This window comes from Chelonia mydas, chromosome 8, assembly GCF_015237465.2.
Source record: "Chelonia mydas isolate rCheMyd1 chromosome 8, rCheMyd1.pri.v2, whole genome shotgun sequence".
Lineage (NCBI taxonomy): Eukaryota > Metazoa > Chordata > Testudines > Cheloniidae > Chelonia > Chelonia mydas.
Window position 1 is genome coordinate 89,886,744 of NC_057854.1, and position 21,400 is coordinate 89,908,143.

The 21,400-nt window shown below is 39.6% G+C and overlaps 1 protein-coding gene across 13 annotated transcripts in view; it reads right to left on the bottom strand.

The window, feature by feature from the left end:
* Positions 1–11,334: 11,334 nt before the first annotated feature.
* Positions 11,335–21,400, bottom strand: part of NFIA (nuclear factor I A) — a 466,574-nt gene continuing 456,508 nt past the window's right edge. For all 13 annotated transcript variants that reach the window (XM_037907918.2, XM_043552640.1, XM_043552638.1 and 10 more), the window contains one exon: positions 11,335–18,442. In XM_037907918.2, coding sequence (XP_037763846.1) covers positions 18,425–18,442 — 18 coding nt within the window. In that variant the 3' untranslated portion in view covers positions 11,335–18,424. The remainder of the gene's footprint in view (positions 18,443–21,400) is intronic.

Here is a 21,400-nt window from a genome sequence, read left to right on the forward strand (position 1 = left end):
TTGGGTGAAAACACTGGCAACCTAGAAGACCTTTTCCAAAACTATCTTATGGGATGCTTATTTTTTTCACTGGGTTTCCGGGATTTCCAACAATGAGCCTTTCCTTTGCTGGATCACCATTTAACTTCCCTCATTGCCAATACTCTTTTTGCTAACCTCCCTCCTTCCATATCAAGGCAGCCTGCTTTTCCCCAGAAAAGACGATGAGGTGTGCAACCTATTCTGGGGCCAAGAAGAGATCAATGGGCAGCTAGGATTGTCATGGGAAGCAGGTGGCTAGGCTTATCGCTCTCACAAGCTTGTCTCCTGTGCAATGTGCCTGAGCTCCATTAAACGTTGGGAAACAGGAGTGCTCAGTTCACCCTAAGGCCTGACACAAGAGGGGATATTTTTCAACATTAAAAGACATATCTGCAGTCCCACATCTTTTAAAACATTCAACCCAGCTCCTATAAAGGTGCTCAGAGTGCACCTGCTGCCCGTGGAAAACTTTAAGAAGCTTTCTGCTTGGGAACATTTCTTTCAGAGGCATGTTAACAAGGTCTTTGTTTCTCAGCTATAGTTCCTCTTGTATTTTATTTTCCCACAGAAGCTATCGTCCTCTGTTTGCAAGCCTATTGTTCTCTCTGTGGGGCAATTCCAGTCCTCTTGGGCAGAGTCACTGGGTTACATGTTGAAGAGATCAGAGGGACTGAGGGAGGACAGTGGCAGTCGAACTACTCCACAGCCACTGCGGTAACCCCAGGCCTGAAGGAGCACCAAGAGCCAGCGTCTTCCCTGCCCTTCACCCGGACACTCTGTATAACTGTGCGTCCACTGACCTAGCCACCCAAGATCACCTGCAGTTGTAAAGCTGAGCCCGTGGCCGGATTGTTGGGCCTGAGCCTTGAGAAAAGCAGTCTTGCCCCTCTTATATCCATTCAGAATGCTGCTGCAAAGATCAGTCTCCTAGCCCATTGCTTTGACCATGTCACTCTCTCTCTGCAGCACTCCACTGACTCCCCTGTTCTGTCTGTGTTCACTTCCAAAGCCCTTCACAGCCTATCCCTGACCCCACTTAGCTGCTCTCATTCACTAGCAACCTATCCTCTCACCACGATGCCAGCCTCCATTACCCACTTGTTACATTTGCCAACCCCTTTGTGCTTTTCCCCCTGTGGCCCCTCACACTTGGAAGGCACTCCCATAAACATCTGCAAAGCTACCTCATTATCCAGCTTCAAATCCCTCCTCACAATTCTCCTTTGCCATGATGGCTACAAAAAGCTTGACAACAGTTGGGCTGGTAGTGTGCCAAGACCACCACTGACCAAAACTGTCTCATTGTTTACTTGTGCCCCACCCTCATCTGTCTGTATTCCACTGTTGTCTCTTATCTAATAATTAGATTGCAAGCTCCCTGGGGGCAGGGATCATCTTTTTGTTATGTGTTTGTACAGCGCCTAGCACAATGGGGTCCTGGTCCATGACTAGGGCTCCTAGATGCGACAGTAGTAATAATAATCATCTTAAAGCATGAGTCTTTCCTCCTTGAGCTCAAGGACCAAGCTCTGATGCCATAAACTGTAGCAGGCTCATCAACCTGTATATGTGGCCCAGACTCCAGTAGAGGAGGACAGAGCACCATAACAAGTGTGTGTTGGTTACATAATGCCAGCATGCAGGCAGCATCCACAGACTAGGATGGTATATTGTACAAGAATGGCAGATCCCTAGTCCAACACCAGCCCCGGGGGAAACACACAAGTTCTGTTACTCCCAGCTGCCTCTGTTGGTGGTAGGATTTACTTCTATAGCAACTACCTATCCTGCTACAGAGGATGATGACTGCAGGATGGGAATGATCACCTGGAGAGGATGGGCTCCTGAGAAGCAACAAGCCTGGGTGCATGCAAACATCTTAGTAATAAGGGGGAAGCAAACTTCAGAGAACTTATTTGGGAGATGCTGTTACCAGAGATATTCTATCTAATGCAACATTTTCACCAGACCAGGTCCTCTTTAAGTAAGCCCCAGAGTGATGACAACTAGGGCCAACAGTTTCAGGCTTGAAGTTGGGCACCTAAAATCCATTTTAGACACCTCATTCTCAGCGAGCTGATTTTCAAAGGTGATGACTGCCTGCTGCTTCTTATTTCAGTGGAAGTGCTCGGTGCGCCTCTGAAAATCAGCCCTCTTCGTTGCCTAACTAGATTTAGCTGCTCACCCTGAAAATTCTGGCCAATGTTTAATATTAACAAACAGTGTCTAGTATCTTCTAACAACTCCCCTACATCTGACACAGAATTGAGACGCCATGATCAAGATGGGCCTGATGTAAAGCCTACTGAAGTCAGTCAGGCCCATGTCATCAACGGTATTTAGGCACCTTGCATCCGTGGATTTCTCTGGGTGATAGGTGCCTGAATACCTTTTAATATCAGAGCCTTCCCACTGGCTTTGGAATATGCCTGCTTTGAGAAGGAAGACACCTTTCTCTGTTGATGCATTGTTTTCCCAGAGTCATGGTTGCAACCGCCAAGTGAGCTGTAGCTCACGAAAGCTCATGCTCAAATAAATTGGTTAGTCTCTAAGGTGCCACAAGTCCTCCTTTTCTTTTTACTATAAAGACTGGCTGTCCTTGCAAAAAAACACTTAAAAATCAAATTTCCCAGCTAAATGGCAGCAATGTAAATTTCACACACTGCACATCATGGGATGGCCAAAAGGGATGTCACCATCTTCAGCCTTTTTAAAGTAAGCCTGTCTATGGTAACTACTGTGCCTGAATGGCTGCAACATATTAGGCTCTATAACGCAGTATGAAGAGCTGTGATCCATTCTGTGGCGTAAGGAAGGGGAGACATTGTAAAGCAGCCAGTGCAGGCCTAAAAGTATGGCCGCTTTGAGAACCGTAGTATAGTGTTCCTTCTGAGTTACTTCTCACATAGCCTCATCCAAATGTGCCCACAGGCCTGAGTTTGAGTTACGATTACATAAATCTCCATCACAAATTTATTGCCATAATTTATCAGCTCGTGTTGCTGAATGGCCAAGTAGTTAATTTTAAAATGAAGTGGTGCTATTTTCATTAATACCCTTGTGCTAACTACCTATCAAAACACTCAGCGGCAATTAATACCATGTTGCTGAAGTATTGAACCAATAAATATTTCCAGTCATGGCTTGTCTTTGGCGGATAAAAGACATTAGACTAACCCACTGCCTTAATAATGCTTTCCCCTTCCTTTTCTTTCCATATCATCAGAAACATTTACATTTAAGGAAAAGATTAAATAGCTAGATCAGCCCATAACATGAATTTAAAAGGCTGTTGTTTCATGACATATAAGTAATCCCCTGAGGAGATCATTGTAATAACAATAAGCCTGAAAGAAGATTGAAAATTTCTGAAGATTATATATCATCAATACAAAAGCAATTTGGCATCGTCTGCATTAGAAAAGAGCCTAGATTGTCTAGAATATTGAAATTTGACATAAGTACACCGTAGACAACTTTCTGTTTGAAATTTCACTAGCCACTAACTCGCTAACAAATGCAACCTTATTGCAGGAGTGATATGTTTCAAGTTTGAATGTAACCTCCCATTCCTGTAGTTATCAGAAAATGCTTCTGTTGTCAGTGAGAAACAGAAATGGTCTTAGAAAGGTCCTTTCGTTTACAGCAAATGCACATTAAACCCAATTTGCACATTGCAAAAACCTATGGCAATGAAAGAGGTTACAATCTCTTCTTGTTTTTGTAAAGTTCAACCTGGATGAGGTCAATGGGGTTGAACTCCATGAAAAAATATGCTCGGTAAAAATATTCTTAGTGCCACTGCCGGTCTTAAATTCTTGGCTAAGTTTATTTTTTTATGACTTCCCAACAAACCTCTGTTTCAGCTACGATCTTTCAAACACTGTGCTGTAATATGCTGTGTGTGTGTTTGTGTTTGTGTAAAATCTATGCAGAGTAAAGTACATGTTTCGATGGGATACTGCTCATATAAATCTGCCTGTAAACAGGTTCTATTGTTTCTCTTAGTTTCAGCCAGATGTAGTAGCAGAATGTATTATGGAAATCTCTCCTCCGTGCATAGAAATACAAGAAAATTAGTTCTGGAGCCAAAGCCATGCTTGAATGTGCCGAGGACTGGCAGCTGCTTAGGAGTATTGGACTAGGACAACATTGGCTTAAACACAGCATGTCAGTATTTCAACTTACCATGTGAGCCTGTAATAGGGGCTGCACCACTAAATGGAACAGTAGAATGCTTAATTTTTACAGTCAATAATATACACTATTACATATTGTCTTTACCTAAGGCCATTTGTGATTGTGGATAGTTTGCACATGGCTAATATTTGCTGTTAATCAATGGGACGCCCCCCTCTCCCCCCCGCAGTGCTATATGTATTCTGTATCCTTCTAGTGTACCTTTCAATCCGAGTGGAGCCATTTTAGTCAGAATAATAATGTGCACCTCCCATTCAACGATATTGATGCACTTTACAAGCATTAATTTAGGCCTGAAAGTAGACAAATCCTATTGTCACCGTTCTGAATGATGAGGAAATTGAGAGTGCAGAGAGGTTAAATGACTTGATCAAGTTCATGTAGAGTGGTAGATCTCTGACTCTCCATCCTGTGACTTGTCCAAAAGAAATATCTTTGTGCCAAGACTGTTTCTACATATGGGCTTCCCCCCCATGAAGTTTCCATAGATGTTAGGGCCAGAAGGGACCATTATGGTCACCTAAACTGACCTGAACATCAGAGGCCATAGAACCAAACTCTGTAATTCCTGCAGCAAGGCCATAACTTGGCTAAAATTTCCCACCAGTGCTTTCACCATTTCAGCTCTACCAGTGGAAGCATGAATGTAAACAGGGCTCCATGTGGCTGTCAGCATTTTAAACATCCTGTCTTCTAAGCCTGCTGGGAGTAGGTCCACCAGATATGGTGCAGTACCACCATTCTGCCACCAGTAGAGATACATTTCTTAGTGTAGATAATGCCTGCAGCAGAACTGAACTGTCAAGGGAGCTTTACTTCTTTACTTTAGGGATCCAGTCATGATCTTTGGCATATTTACTGCATATCTTCCACATAGCTTAATGAGAGCATATCAATTCCTTTCAGTGTGTAAGATCCACAGTGGAGGAATACCAAGAATGTTGCTGCATTTTAACACCATTTCTATGGAAGAGTCCTTTTCCTACTCTCTACACACAAGACGTCAAGAGAACACCCGAATACATCCCTCGTGAGACTTTTAGGCCCAGAGCTGTCAGGGGGCATTTTAATGACCAGCCCTTATGTCTATAAAACACATAAATTATCTTGTGACTCTGCATTTGGCCATTGCATTGTACACCATGCCCACACGGTGACCGAACTGTAGTGTTCCATGAACGTTTTTCAGTTGCATATAGTGCTTTGCAAGGTTTTTCTATTCAGACTTAGATACTGTTAGGGCTCGCACCTACAAGGTGTTGAACATCCTGGCTCTGATCCTGTAAAGCATTTATGCACTTGCTTAAAATTAAGCAAGTGAGTAGGCCCATGAAGTAATTGAGGCTCATGGGAATAGACACATGTAGTGTGGTCTGCTGTGAGATGAACAATTGCCCCAGTGGATAACAGATTGTGACCCGTATTGTATAGTGTTTGTCTCTTCCCTGGGTGCACTGGTGAGGTTGGAACTGTGTGATCACATGTGGGTCGAGATGCAAATTCGGCAGTGGAGTCTGTTCTGATGAGCACCAAAGCCCACTGGTCACTGGTTGAACTGCCCTGCATAGTAATCACGTTCCTGGCCTCACTGCAGTTGGCAGCATTGTAAGTGGTAGATGGGGTGGGCTTGTGTCTGATCCTCCTCTGGCTGGAGGGTTTGCTGAATTAGTTTTTGCTCTGTACAAACAAAGGGGATAACTGTAAGCCCTGCCTGTGCTAGACCCAGAAGACCAAAACTTAAGAATATTGCCTTTTCCAAGGGAAATATAGCTTGTTCAGGTCAGTGGCCTTCTTAAGGGCAGTATCCAATGCTTCAAAGTTTCTTAACACTGAAGAGCATTTTAATAAAATGAGATCTAGATATACAAAACAGCTGACCATGCTGAGCTCACACAGAACTTGGGTGTAAGCCACCTTTATATCTTCCCTGATTCTGGGACCAACTAGTGATCTCTTCTTGGCCCCTACTTCATCCTCCTCCTCCTCCTTGACCTTTCTGCTGCTTTTGGCACTGCTGATCATCTTGTCCTCCCTGTGCTTTCACAATACCCTCCTCCCTTGGCTTTCTTCCAGTGCCTTTGACTTGTCCTTCAGAATCTTTTGCCAGAACCTCCGCCTCTATCCTGTTATCTCTGTATGACCCTAAGGCGCTTTGTTTTGCCCTAGCCTCACGCATATGGTTTCAGCTATGAGCGCTAGCCTGGTGACTCTCAAACCTACCTGGCCACTCTTGACTTGGCTTTTTCCATCCAGCACTGTGTCTCAGACTGGCTGACATCTCTTCACATCTCACTATTGAATTATATTCAAAATGGTCCAAACGTAATGCCTTACATCTCCCCCGCCTCCCCCAGTTCTCTGCCATTGTTGCCAACACTATCTTTTCCCCTAGCACACGGGCCCATAACTAGAGCTGGTTGAAAGTTTTTTTGTTTGATACTTTTTTCCAATGGAAAAATATGGCCTCTTTTTTGAAAACGTTTGTAAGTGTAGCTGGTCAGGTTGGTGACATCCTTGAAGGCACTACCACTGAATTAAAGAATGAATGATGGACAAGACTCCCCCCTCTTAATTGTCTCTTTTCTTTTGCCATTCTAACTTTTCCAAAATGGCCTCAGCTTTGGCAAAGTTACAGAATTGCAAAGGGAGAAAAGTGAGAGCACCCCCACCTCCCCAAAAACCAAACCAAAATACCAAACAAAGCGACTCTGGACACCACTTATGTCATTGCTCTTAGTGGAGGAAAAGGGAACTAAAGTAGAGGCAGGGATAACATTACAAATTTTGACTTTCAGAAGTAAAATCATTCCAAGCTGACCAGTTTCAAAAGTTTTTGAAAAAATAGGTAGTAAAAATTTTCAACAACCCCTCCAAAAAACCCACAGAAAATATTTCCATTTTGAACACTGTGATATGGAAACAATTGCACATTTTTCTACCAGCGACATCCCAAAACCCAGGTTATCGTGTGCTCTCCCTTGTCTCACACATACCAGCCAGGTCCAAATTCTGCTTCTTTTTCCTCCCAAACATTCCTAAGATTGTCCCTTTTCTTTCTATCACAACACTCAGGACTCTCATTCAGGTCCTCCTTATCTTGTATACTGAATATCTCTCCCGCTTCTCACGCCCCCTACTCTTGTCTTCTTACTACTTCAGTCAATACAAAATACCACCATTAAGAGCATCTTCCTTGTCTATTGGCTTGACCTTGTCACTGCCCTCTTTTAATCTCCCCTCTTCCATATCAGGTTCAACCATCTTGTCCTTGCCTCCAAGGTGCTGCAAAAATCTGAGCTTATTCAATCTCCCCTATTTTCACTCTCCATTCTACTCTGCCAAAAACTCCAGCCTTTGCTTGCTGATTGTCTGCATCTCCAACAAACTTCTCAGCACTTGCCTCCATGACATGCCTACATATATGCTAGACTACAAGGTCACTTCCCTCTCCTCATCCCATTTATACCATGACCTAGATATACCATCATTAAAACTTTGCATTAGCAGGAGATGGCCAATTTGGACCATCTGGACAGGACACCATACTTCCTTGATGGTCCTCTTTATCTACTGGCCATCTGTGTGTTCAATGTGTTCTTTTTTGGATGTAAGCCCATCAGGACAGGGATCATGTCTTCTTTTGTGTTTGTACAATCTGAGCATTATCAGAATCAAGAATAAATAATAGTAATAACACATGAAGAATGAGGGGGGATTTGATAGCTGCTTTCAACGACCTGAAAGGGGGTTCCAAAGAGGATGGCTCTAGACTGTTCTCAGTGGTAGCAGATGACAGAACAAGGAGTAATGGTCTCAAGTTGCAGTGGGGGAGATTTAGGTTGGATATTAGGAAAAACTTTTTCACTAGGAGGGTGGTGAAACACTGGAACGCGTTACCTAGGGAGGTGGTGGAATCTCCTTCCTTAGAAGTTTTTAAGGTCAGGCTTGACAAAGCCCTGGCTGGGATGATTTAGTCGGGGATCGGTCCTGCTTTGAGCAGGGGGTTGGACTAGATGACCTCCTGAGGTCCCTTCCAACCCTGATATTCTATGATTCTATGACTCTATAAGAGGTAGGACAGTCAAGAAAGTGCAGTCAGATGTGCAAGGCAGTGAGTGAGCAGAGGAGGGCATGACCAAAAAGGAAAAAAAGAGTTAATGAGTAACATTAGTGAGAGCAATTTCAGTTGACCAGAGATAGCAGAAACCAGATTTCAAAGGGGTCAGGGATGAATATGGGGTCAAGAGAAACTTTTGCCTTTTGACATTTAGTAAACTTTTTTTTTTAATTTTATGTTAATCTTTTATATCTATTCATATATGTGTGTAAAAATCGTGCTGGAGAAAGTACCGCACTCTCATCATATCCATAGAGCAAATTCTACAGGGCCCATGGCAACACAAGGTTCCTTACACTGCCCTGCCAATGTGTCTCAATTCTGACCTGTAGCGAGGGACCACCTCCAGGGATCGCATAGTATGTCAGTTTCTGTGGCCCATCACTGGCCTCACTGCTGAAACCGCCAGCAAACATCCCTGTTGTGGCTGGAGCCTTTTTTGATGCACAGGGAAATTAACTGAGATAGTGAACTCATTTAACCAAACACTACATATCTCTATTTATAGAAACTGAGCGATAACCAAACATTCTGGATACAAAATAACCAAAATTCAAAAATAACCAAACATTCTGGATACAAATTGTATTTAAAAAATCAGGGGCTTTTTTTTTTTTGCTGTCAAAATTGAATTTTCTACAAGAAATTTTGACTTTTCAACCATGCTTTGTGTGTGGAAAATTCAAGGTCTGATAGAAAACCACCCCACAGAAAATTTTGCCCAGCTCTAAAAACAAGTATGTTTGTGTAGTGATGGATTTATAGAAATACTGAAATGTGGTCATTTGATTAGACCTACTTAGTAAAAATGTTGAAATAGACAGAAGAGAACATCTACCTGTGTTCCAATTGCTGTAACTGGTCTAACATATTGTAGGGCAGATTTTCTTGACTACCAGCAAAACCTTCCTAGCTTTTCCTGGGCTGATTCAACTTTATGAAGTAAATATAATTATCTTTTTACCGTTGATGAACTGGATTATTCAATTGTAAATGGTTACCACAGAGATTTCATAGCTTCCAACAGAGAGAGTTGGAGAAGGTCCCAAGTTCACCTTTAATTTAGGTGACTTTTCTGGGATTAGTGGAAGAGGAGAGTTTGCCCAGTTTGGATCTTTTTGGTGTATTTGTCAAGTTCTCACTCTCCACCCATTTATTTGTTTTTTTAACTTGAAAGGTAATTCTGTGTGATGGATTTGTTTCTAATAAAAAAAAAAGATCTCTTACATAGTCATTCAGGAGGAAAATGGGATGCAAGGAGTTAATTCTATGCAAGTATTACTCAGGTATGTGCAAAAATCAAACTTGGAGGTGGGTGTGAGCTGGAGACAAAAATGTGTTCAGGTATTTTGAACAATAGATAGTTTATATGTGAAATAACACTTGGCCTTAACTAAAGGTGTAATTGGGTAGAATGGGCCTGATTCTCCTCTTGCACTTTGGTTTAATTCTTGTTGAATTTGAATGACTTCAGTGTAACTACTCTTGTCTTATACTGACGTGAGAGAAAAATCAAATCTAATGGGCACAAGTCCGCTTATAGGGTATGTCTACACAGCAAACAAAACCCCTCATCTGGCCTGTACCAACTTGGGCTCACAGGGCTTGCTGTGGGGGGCTGTATCATTGCTGTGTAGACTTTCCGGTTTGGGTTAGATCACGGACTCTAGGACCCTAAGGGATGGGAGGGTCCCAGTGCTCGGGCTCCAGCCCAAGCCCAGAAGTATGGACAGCAGTGAAACAGCCCCTACAATCTGAGCCCTGTGAGCCCAAGTCTGCTGGCATGGGCCAGCCATGAATTTGTAGTTGCTGTGTAGACATACCTCAATTACCATGATGCAAACCTGGAATAAATCCACTGACTTCAGCTGAATCCTAGGTGAACTGGTGGGTCTTTTCTTCTTGCAATAAATCAGTGAAGCAGCTCCAATTTTGACTGGATGAAATCAAGAGCAGAATTTGGCCCAGTGTTGCTGCACATGAAATGGACACAAGATGAGGGTACTAGAGAATGGTTACATCAAACATACTCCAGCTACAAAAATAGCGAAAGACTTTCATGCTCCTGTATATATTAAAATATATATATTTAAGAAAAAAGTACAAGAGCTTTGTGTGTGTAGAAAAACATTTATTAGAAAAAAAATTATTTCCCTCAAAACCACATAGAAGAATTCACATTACACCTGTATGTCTGTGTTGCTTTAGAAAGGTGCAGTGTATTTCAGAGGTAGCATGTATCTTCTATTATTACGATGCCAAACATAAGAGATGTACAACACGTCTAATCTAGTGGGATACTCAGCACAAACTTTTACCTAGAAGTGTTTGAGAAAGTACCTGCTACCCAACTGCAAACAGTTACTTTTGTCAATGGTAAATTAAAAAAATGGTTAAATTATTTTAAAAACTGTGTCATATATGGTAGAACACTTACAAATTGTGAAAAACAGTCTCTCTGGTCTATCTCCACATAAGCTTTACATTCATGGGTATCTCATTTATAGTATAACTCCACATACCTGCATAAAATATCTGTATTTACAAAGCACTAAAAATGGAATTCAAATGTTAAGGACCAGAGTGCAAGTTGGTACTTAGTGACCTTATGTCGCATATCAGCGTACTTAAGGGTGACCTTAAGACATGCCCTACTGTTTTCAAAATTAACGCATGTTCTCTGTTCATTTCAGCAAGAAGTATCCCCTCTTTTTTAGGCTGACTATATGTTATTTTGAATCCATAATGTTTGTAAACAGGACACCCACAGAACTGAAAAGTATAGTTTGTTACATATTTATTTACGAGTCAATGCAACTGAAAGTCCACATGACTGGGGACTAGCTAATGAAGTGGAACCAGATAAAAGGCATGAAGCTGGCCCGAAGAGCTCTGTTACATACCTCGATATTAAAGTCGTGTTTCAACAGGCAATAATTATGGTGGCCCCAGAAGCGCACAAGGGCACAGCACAAAGTAAAGAACAACACCGTTTGTTAGCATTAGCAATTTTTTATTTTCCTTTTTTTGTTGCATAGGAAATGCAGTACTTGCTTCCAGTAATTGTATTGTAATGTGAGAAGGTGGTAGCACTAATGGTTGAATACAAGAGTTAAACTAATCCACACCAGCTCAAAAAACCTGCGGAGATTTAGTTGAATAAGAATGGATGCCCACAGTGATTCTCAACCAATTTCAATTCTTTTTCACAGAACACAGTAAAACTAAAATGGTAACTATGAGAGTCAATACAAGTATACGAGAGGTACAAGGGGCTCGACTCAAAACCAATGAAGACAGCATGGTATTAACACGGGTACTAAGTGATTTTCCAGCAGATCTTTCACACATCCATTAGAAGTGTTTTGTCCAGCAAACTGAAAATTAAAATGAGGAACTTGAGTGGACAAGGGTAAGAGGAGCTAGGCGAATGCTGAACTGTGGGAAGAAACCCAATACAGGTGCAGAATGGGGATTTCCCACTGATTGTATGTCCACAGCAAACAATTTTGTAAACCTCCATTGTACGGTATCGGTAACCATTATTTACTCTGCATTTCTACAGAAGTAACAAAACCAGTGGTAAAGGATGAGAGTTTACAGCTACCATACTCAACTCTAAAGCGAATCATTCACCTTATTTGCCTTTCTTCTTTCTAAAAAAATTACGAATTTGTAGAAAGGAGGAGGAGAGGGGAGATTAGGGTAAAGAATATTGTTTTATTCACTCATTGGCAAAGGTATAGACTAAGTGGAAAACAGTCTTCCTTAAAATCCACTGTAAAAAGTACCAAAGTTTACATTGTGAGTGTTTTCCTTTATGAATGGTCTCTGTAGAAATCAGAGGTAGTACACCTAGCATATTTTGCTATGGAACAGACTAATTCCTTTTGTAATCGAGGAACATCACACATAAATGCATAAAACCCATGTAATGGCCAGAGTGCAGTATAGGGCTGTCCTCTCCTCTACATTCCCCTTTCCTTTTAAAATTCTTGTGTATTTCAGGTATTGGACATGACATTCTGTCCCCTGCCATGGCCATCTTTTCTGATTGATTCTGCTCCTGTTATGGGGTGTGTAGCCCTCAGGGGACATAAAAGGCAGATGGGTGCTTGTGCACAGGGAAGAGGGTCTTGCTGAAGCATATACTTAGAAAGAAAGTGTTCTCAGATTTGGATGAGAAAAGTACACCAAAATCCCGTGTTAATAGCAAATGGTCTTTTATGAATCAGGCCCAAAGTTTGTACAGAGTTTTGTTTGAAGGAAAAATATTGAAACTAAACAGCCACATGAGATTTTTCTTTTTTTTTCTTTTCTTTCTCTCTCTCTCTCTCTTTTTTTTTTTAAGGATTTTTTCTTTTATATGAGGAGGTCTGATGTGAAAAAGGGTCAAGCATGGGTACCTGGTTAAACGCTGCTCATTAAGAAAGCGCTTTCGACATCAGCTAAGTCTCAGTTATGGGTTTGAGAACTATCCCTTAAATTTAAACTTTATACATATGTTCTCTTGGAATTCTTATGGTAGCTTTTGAGACAAAAATCTTACCAGGCACGGATTTCTGGTCTCAATACCCATGCCTGCCCTCTAGGAAAAAGAAAAAAAAACCAACACAAGTAATACTGAATTTAAGTAAATGTATACCTCCAAAATACTGAAAACACCCCAAATCAAGAAAAGACAGAATTTGCGTTCTCAGTGAAATATCTTTAAACCTATCTGACAAGAACCAAGTCAGAAAAAAAGACTAACATAACTTTGAGTAATATTCATACAGCTCACTAAGCATTATGGAATAGCATGCATTAATATTGTACGGTTATTTTACATCACCTATATCAGAAGGTTCTGACAGACAGCGAAGGCTACCGGTGTAGAAAAATCTTACTTCAGAAGAGCAATATAATACAGATTTCACAGGCACTACATTTTAATATATCAGGTATTATGCTGGTTTTCTTATAATTCTCTCTGTCCTAAAGCTGGCATTATAACAATGACCAAAAAGGCAAGGATTTAAGTAAACGGAAAGTAGATACCAAAGTTGATATATTCTTTTTTTTTTCAGACAGATTAGTGCATAGTTCTCATGCAGATAAACACTGCTATGCATTTACATTGTTGGAAAGCAGAGTGAATTGAGCCCAAGTTGTCACATTTTTGTAAATCATTTTGCCAGCCTGTAATAGCACCATGTAATGGATTTGCATTAAACATTAAATTGATTTCAGAATTGGTGACACAGTATTCACTACAGTTAAGTGCTATGGAATAGCTTCAATGTTACCTGCTATATATCAAAGCAATTTTCATCCCACTGCTTTTTTATTGGAAAAAATAAAAGGAAAATGTCCTCGATACTAATTAGACTATTGCACAGCCTTGGACTTGATGATGGCATAGCCGGGTTTACTGTCAAACTGTAATACATGCATTGACTTCAAGACAAAATTGGCATTGCAAGACTGATTTGATGAAAATCCTGCCTAGCAGGCAGCGTTCACTTCATGAGACCTTCCTCCAACAGATCTCATGAGATTTGTTTGTTTAGTTTTTAGGTGCCATTGAAGCTCTCCTTACATTATCATGCCGGTTGTGTTTTTAATTTTGTTCGATGGAGGCCTTCTAAAAAAAAAGAAAAGAAGAAGAAGATATTTCCAGAGACAAATGCAAAGTACAATATTAACTGACATTCTTTAAAAAAAAAAAAAATCACCACAAGGAAAAAAAAAACTGTTTTAGGCTATGTATCTGGGTTTTTTTGTATTTTTTTGTACAGTAAATATTTTATAACACTGTTACTACAAAGCTGCAAAATATATGGAACAAAAAGAAATAGTGAAAGAAAAACAAAGTTAGAGGGATTTTGCATATTCCTGTGGGCTGACTGAATACTGTGGAGTTGAGGAAAGTTTGTGTTTCCTTTACCCTTCAACCTCAAGAGAGGAGGGATGAGCGGGAATAAAGAGCGGAGACAAAGTATGCCATGGCTGCCTAACTTTAGCCCGTAAGTTTTATGATAAAGGACAAGGAATAAAGAACGGCATTGCTGGGGTGCGCAGCACAACAAAAGCAAGTGGCCTAGTTCAAAAAAAGGAAAAGCGAGGAATGAACTAGTGAAAGGAATTTGTGACAAGCAATTTTTAAATCTTTAAATTTGTGGGGTGGGGGGAGGAGGGAGTTGAGTATGAGTCAGTATTTGTGTCTGACAAAATTTCCAGAGAGTGGGTGGAGGGGGACTAGAAGTTGTTTGCATTATTTTTTAGCAAACTAATAAAACAATTTAAAAGGGGAAGGAAATGTAATCGGATTCTGAATTAGGGACCAACACTGTCCGCCTGGCTCTTGCATGTTTTCTTTATTGTAGGCTGCACACCCCAAGCAGCTGTCTTGCTCAGAACTCCAGTCTTTGCTTTACTTTGAGGAATAAAAAAACTGTTTGTTCTCCATACCTGAACAGAACTGAACTGCTGTGTTTTCTGCATGGTAATAAGGCGAACAAAAATTTAATTTAGTGTGTTTAATACTTTACAACCACTGTTGATTAACACCCTTGACCGCCTACCTAATGTTTTAAAGCCTTTAAAACATTTTTTTCTGCAACTCTGATCAGAATTCCCTAACTTTAGCGTCATCAAACTTAATGCGACAAAATACCTTCAAAAATACAGCATACCTGTACTGTCCATTTACAATGGTTCTTCAGTAGCCTATACTTCTCAAGCATAGGAATATGCTATACCATTGAGAGAAGAAAAATAACTGTATTTAAATACATACAAAACGGAAACAGGAAAGTTTTTAACTTAAATCCAGTTCCCAAAGGGAAAAAAAAAGCAATTCTATGAACGCTGCCTTTATAACGAACAATCAGAAATTCCACTAAGCTAATTTGACAGAAATTTGTCCTCATTTAAACAACATTACAAAAGTCCTGCATTATAAAATAGGGTAGAATAAATCAGTGTACTCAATAAAACTATACAACATACAAATTACATATCTTCTGAGTGGGCAGTTTAATTCTCTCTCTTTGCAGCCATGACTACAACATGCTCACTAAAAACAACTAACTGCCCAAACTATTGCTTAAGTTTGTTTTGTTTAAAAAAGGGTGCAATTTTATTGTATATACAACCAATTTACTGGTAATACCTTGGCTTATAGCAAGGTTCTGACAAAATGTTTGTCTAGGCTTTTTTCCCTTCACTGTGAAGCACTGAAAGCTGCTATTTTTTAATTTTATTATTATTTTTTTTAGTGCACATATGTCTTAATAAAGTAATGCCCAGCTAAGTGCTATAGGGAAGGCAAAGGATGCTGGCTAGAGGATGTGATACCATATACTAACAATCACACAATACAACAGAGCAAAATGACTACTCAACCACTTATCAGACACATATGAAAATCCAAAACATTTTATTTTTTTCCTTAAATAGAGAATAACCAGTAAACAATTTTCAGAACTTGGAAGTTTAAAAACGTGCATATAAAAATGGGCATTATATACTTTTGTTGAATGTGGCTTGATTGCAGTCTGCTAATAAAAATGGGTGTGGGATCTGAAGAAAAAGGAAGTTTTTTTTTTGTTTTTTTTTAAGGCTTGCTTGTGAAAGGAACAATTGTAAAACAAAAATTGCTTGAAGCAGGGTTCAGCTTAGTGCTTCACAGTTTGACTGCTTCTCTAAGAAGAGCCCTTCCTGCATGTGCATTCAAAATCACATAAGTACAAAGACAAACACCTAAAACACACTGCGTCAAGTGCAGCACCAACTTTGGTCAAATAAAAAAAAAATAAAAGAAAAATTAATAATTGCTAAGCTTTTCTACATGATATAAGCAGGTATTGCATATTTTCATATATCTGGGAAAAACAAAACAAAAGGAAGACTCCAAATAAAATGTAAAATGCAGCAACATCCAAAAATACTGATAATCTAGCATCTACAGATCTCAGAATAGCACTGCCACTGACCATACAGGACAATAAACACTACTCCTATCTGCGGAACAACTAACATTCTATTTAATTCTAGATGTTGAAACTGACAATGGCTGACATAAAAGTCACATTTACAAAAAGTGTCTCCAAATGCTTGACTAGGGAAAAACCCCTTTCAATATAGGAACATGTGCAACAATTCCACAAATAATCGCTATCCAGGGCAAGGCACATTGATATGGAATTTTTTGTTTTTTTTTTTTTTGTTTCGTGCAAATTAAGAAAAAAAAAAACATTGTTTCAGGGAAAAGATGAGGAGCAAAGTGTCTTCCCAAGAATTTCAGTTACTTGATTGTATAGGACAGTAGTAGAAACCCTTCTGAAGGGCCATACAAACATAGTTTAAAGGCAAGTGCCTGGAATAGGGATTACAATATTGTGTCTTAATGCACTCTACTTTACCCTACATTAACTATATAAAAATTAGTTACTAACACTAGAACATGCAGAGACTTTCTCCGATTAGCTGGACTTGCCAACCAGAACGTATATATATGTATAGTATAGGAAACCTTCTTAAAGTCACAGGTGAAGCAAAGGGATGCTCCGCTGTCTGATAGGAAAAATCACTTGCACTCTTTTTTTTTTTTTTTTTTTCCTTTTTTTCCTTTTTTTTCTTTTTTTTTTTGTACATAAGATACAGGACGTTTGGGGTCCAAACTTTTTTTTCTTTTTCAGCAAGTGCCCTTGCTTTGAACTGGCGTTAAGTTGTCACATCAGCATTCGTTTCTGTATTGTTTTCTTTGTAGTCCAGAAAAAGTACCAGTTCAGGGACACAAAGGTGTTTTAATTTCTGGACCGTTCTATGTGATTCCCAAGGTGTTTGAGAACTGATAAACCCTATATTGCCGGAAAGACGTAAAATTTGTCAGAATTGGCATAATCCATTATAGTGACTTTTAGCTTATAAAATTAACAGATATTATGATTTCATTTTAGTTATGTGCTTTGATAACAGAAAATGATTAATTAGCATTTAATGTAGTTAACATATTGTGGTAAAAGCACCATTAGTTTTTTTTTTTAATTTTCCTTCAGTTTTAAAGGGATACAAGTTTAACAATAAAAAACATAAAAAGCAAAAATAGCTCCCCTTTTTCTTGCAAGGCTGTTTTTTACCCCAATACTTTAGAGTCCTGGGGTGGAAGGACTTGGAAAACAAAAATAGAATTTTCAACAATCTCTATCTTACAAAGATATTTAGCTATCCAATGAAATTGCACTTTACTCAATTCAAAATTCGATTGTTTTGATTCCTGTCAGTTTCTGTCAAAACAGACCAACTTCCCCATTTCTGCATGAATTTTTGTGTAATTGTTGAAAATTGTTGAAAAAATGTTATGTAAGTGCAGCATTTCAAACTTTTTTCTTTTTTTTCCTTTTTTTCTTTTTTTAGTGAATAGTAGTAGTTTGATGTTTTAAATCACTCTGCAACTTGAGTGGAAAAAAACCTGTTGACAATGCTCATATTGTTCATGTTATGTATCTAACTGTAAAAAAAAAAAAAAAAAACCAACAACAAAACAAAAAAACTGCATTTCCCCCCCGATCTGTTACAGAAAAACATGCCCCATGTCTGTCCTGTACGTTTATATATTGCAGAATTCACCTACTACAAAAGTTACAGTTTAAGTGTGTTTCATGATTTCTCAAGAAGTCTCACACCTGCATGGGAAAAAAAAAATCAATGAAAATGCTGTAAAACAGTTAGGCTCCATATGGAAAGTGTGTTACAACAGCGAGTCAGTAAGCAGCAGCAGAGGCTAGTTCTACCCAGTGTCACCTAATACTTACACTACCAATGAAACACTTCAAAAATTACAAAGCCCAACCATTTCCAGCACCATATGAGAAATCACAACAGTCCCGAAGGTGTCTAAAAAAATCTCAGAGAAGTTATGGCCTTTGCCATTGACCATAACATTTGCCATTTCCATGTACTACTTGTTTGCTGTCGGTAGCTGTTCATCTCTCCTTCCACTGACGTGAAGTAACTGCACGGTGTTGCTGCTGCTTCCATGTTACGGAGTTGGGAAGGAGTCAGGTGGTCTGTCCGGTGGGTGATGGGAAGCTGTGACTTTTATCCCAGGTACCAGGACTGCAAAACAGAGAGAAAACCTTTCAGCGGATTGCAATTTCAGATGTTTTGGAAGGAGCTGCAAATAGCACTGCGATCCTTGCATTCGAAAGAGGGGGACAGAGTTTGAGGTCTTGACAAACTGAGCTAATTGCACAGATTTGTTACCGCTCACCCTTTCCTATGAACTTCAGTGTGGCTGATTTTAGCACTCCGAAGATGATATGGTCCTGACCCCAAGGAAAACCGAAGTGCCCCAGTCAGAGAAAGCAACTTTTTCCACAGGATCAGAATAAGCCCATTAGGGCCTGCATGGGCATCTCATTTACACTAGTGTAAGTCAAGAGTAGCTATACTAAAATCAATGTAGCTTTATTTTCACTGGGGTAGAATGGGTATAAGTGAGATCAGAACAGGCCTAGTGGATTCACACCAGTGTAAAACAGATATGAGTAAGATCAGTATCAGATCCTGGGATTGTAAACTGAATGTGGATTTGCATGTGTACTGCTCTCTTGGGTATTAAAATAACAAGCAGTAACTACAGTTTAAGGTAAAAGAGCATAATGAGAAAGGCTCAGGTATGAGAGACTTGTTGCTGATAATCTACATTTTATATAAGCTCCTGTCATATCATATGAGATGCATAGTTGAACACATTCATACTGATGACAAATTTTACCACCTTCTTCCTCCAGCATTTCATGTGATTTATAGTACATCAGCCACAATATTATGTATTAATATTTATAGAGGCCCCTAAGGCAAGGACCAGGCTGGACTTCAAGATTATATGTTCTTGCCATGGTGGTAGGCTCTACAGAAACTGATAAAATAAATAATATGGTATGAGAAATGTTGTCAGTAATCACTTCATTAGCTAGCTCTTCCTTCATTCCCCTTTCTGAGCACAGACATACCATCCCCATATCTATTTCAACTATTGCATACGAATTTTGTATTCGTACTCAGACAGGCTGGGTAATTAAATGAAACAGTTTTCATACACACAGTTTATAAACAGAAAAAAAGTCTTCCAGGGTTCATGTAGCCACTGCTTATTATTTTATTTTAACAGCAGTGCCAAATCCTGCTCTCCTTATTGATTAAACAGTCCCATTGATTTTGATAGGGTTACGCGCACAGATAAGGCAAGCAGGAATTGGCCCCCGGATGGTATCATAACGATCACAATTATCAAGTTGTTCTGAACTTTACGTGTCTGTTTTACAATCATAATACAAATGTTATAGCTTTCAGAATGGTCTGAATGGACAAGGATGAGCTTTGTGAAAGTGCATAGCAGGGAGCAAAAGGGTTAAAATTCAGACTTGATCATTCAAATAGATAAAAATCCTTTTATTGCAGAGGTCCAGTTGGCTACCATCACACGGATAAACAGCAAAATGATAGTTATATACATTGGGGTAAGATTTACTGGCCTCGCAAGTAGACTTTTATTTCAAAAGCAGATTTTTAAAAAATACATGGCCTGTGTTTTCAGATGTGCGTTATTGTTAACCACTTGCTTTAAAGAACTCAGGAAGGCAAACTGCTCTGGCAAATACACATCAACACCTTCCACTCATTCAAAAAAGCAGTAATTGTGCAGTATGTCCAGACCTCTGCTAAACTGGCATCATGATTAGGCCTCTCTCGTCTTTGGACATCTCATTTTTAATAGATCGGATTTGGATTATTGGGGTGCTAAAGTGGTCTGGAGTTTTAATTACTGAAGTGTAAGGAAACCAGTTTGAAACTCCTAATCTTCCTTCAGCGCAGTTAAATGCAGTATTTCTTTTAATGGTTCTTAGTGCACATTTTGGACAGCAGGGGGTGCACTTTTCTATACCACATTTCTCCCTGCTACTCACTGCATTACTAAAATATTCTGCAATGCTTCTGCACTCCTCTTAAAAAGCAAAAAGTTTCTTCACACATCTTACTATTCAGTGTGTGCCTTGCAGACAAGGTTACCCCAGAGCAGCTCTGTAATCCTTCACTGAAATAGGCTTTATTGATTGCTCTGGTCTATTGTTCCCTTTTCAAGTCCCCCAAGTTCAAGTTCATCCTGGTGTTACATCATGTCTGGTTGCTAGGAGCAACCAGACAGACCCAGACGTGACTATCATTAGCAAGAAACACTCTGCTCTCCTCCCACCAACCTACCAGTGGCTCTGACGTAGCAGGCCCACTGCAAACACATTGAAGTATTTATTCTGCCTAATTTATGACCTACACAGCAAGAGAGACCCCCACTCCAAAAACTAACACTGTTGTATATTTAATTAATCTGTCTTTCTCTGGCACTTGGGAAAGTTAGACAAAGGTCTAATTATTGTGTTTCACTCCCCACACTTTTCTTTTGGGGCTGAATATTTGCATGGGAAAAGGAACTACAAGACTCAGTTCTGCTTCCCCCCCGCTCCCCCCCAAACCCCCTTTTTTTTCCTCCGCTGCCCTATTGACATTTCATGAAATACTTTAGCTGCTTAAGGGAATTAGAAAAAAAAAATCTGATGTGAATGTAACTCCTTCTGAGTTGGTATTCTGTAACACAAATCAACTCATGACATGTTTAAATTTAAATGCTAACCACACACTCTGAGAGTTACTTTAAAGGTTAGTTTTTAATCAATAGAAGTTGCTGACTCTGAAGTTTTTAGCTGCGCAGTGCAGCTCTTGTGCCTTTGTCTAGCGTTAGGCTTTCAAACTTTTTTTTTCTTGAGATGATTTTACCAATGATTTGCAGACACAGAGTGCTATTGTGCTCTTGACTAGCAACATGTCAATAAAGGAGTAGAGTTACCATGCACTGGGGTGTCAATATGACTCCTGCAGACACAGTTCAATCTTAATACCAAGGAAAAACTTAATTAACTCTTTCAGTATTGAACTGAAACATATTTTTGTAAACTTGTTTCCAGTGACGTGGTAATCCAAATTACCTTCACATAAAAGCTCATTTTAAGAATAAGA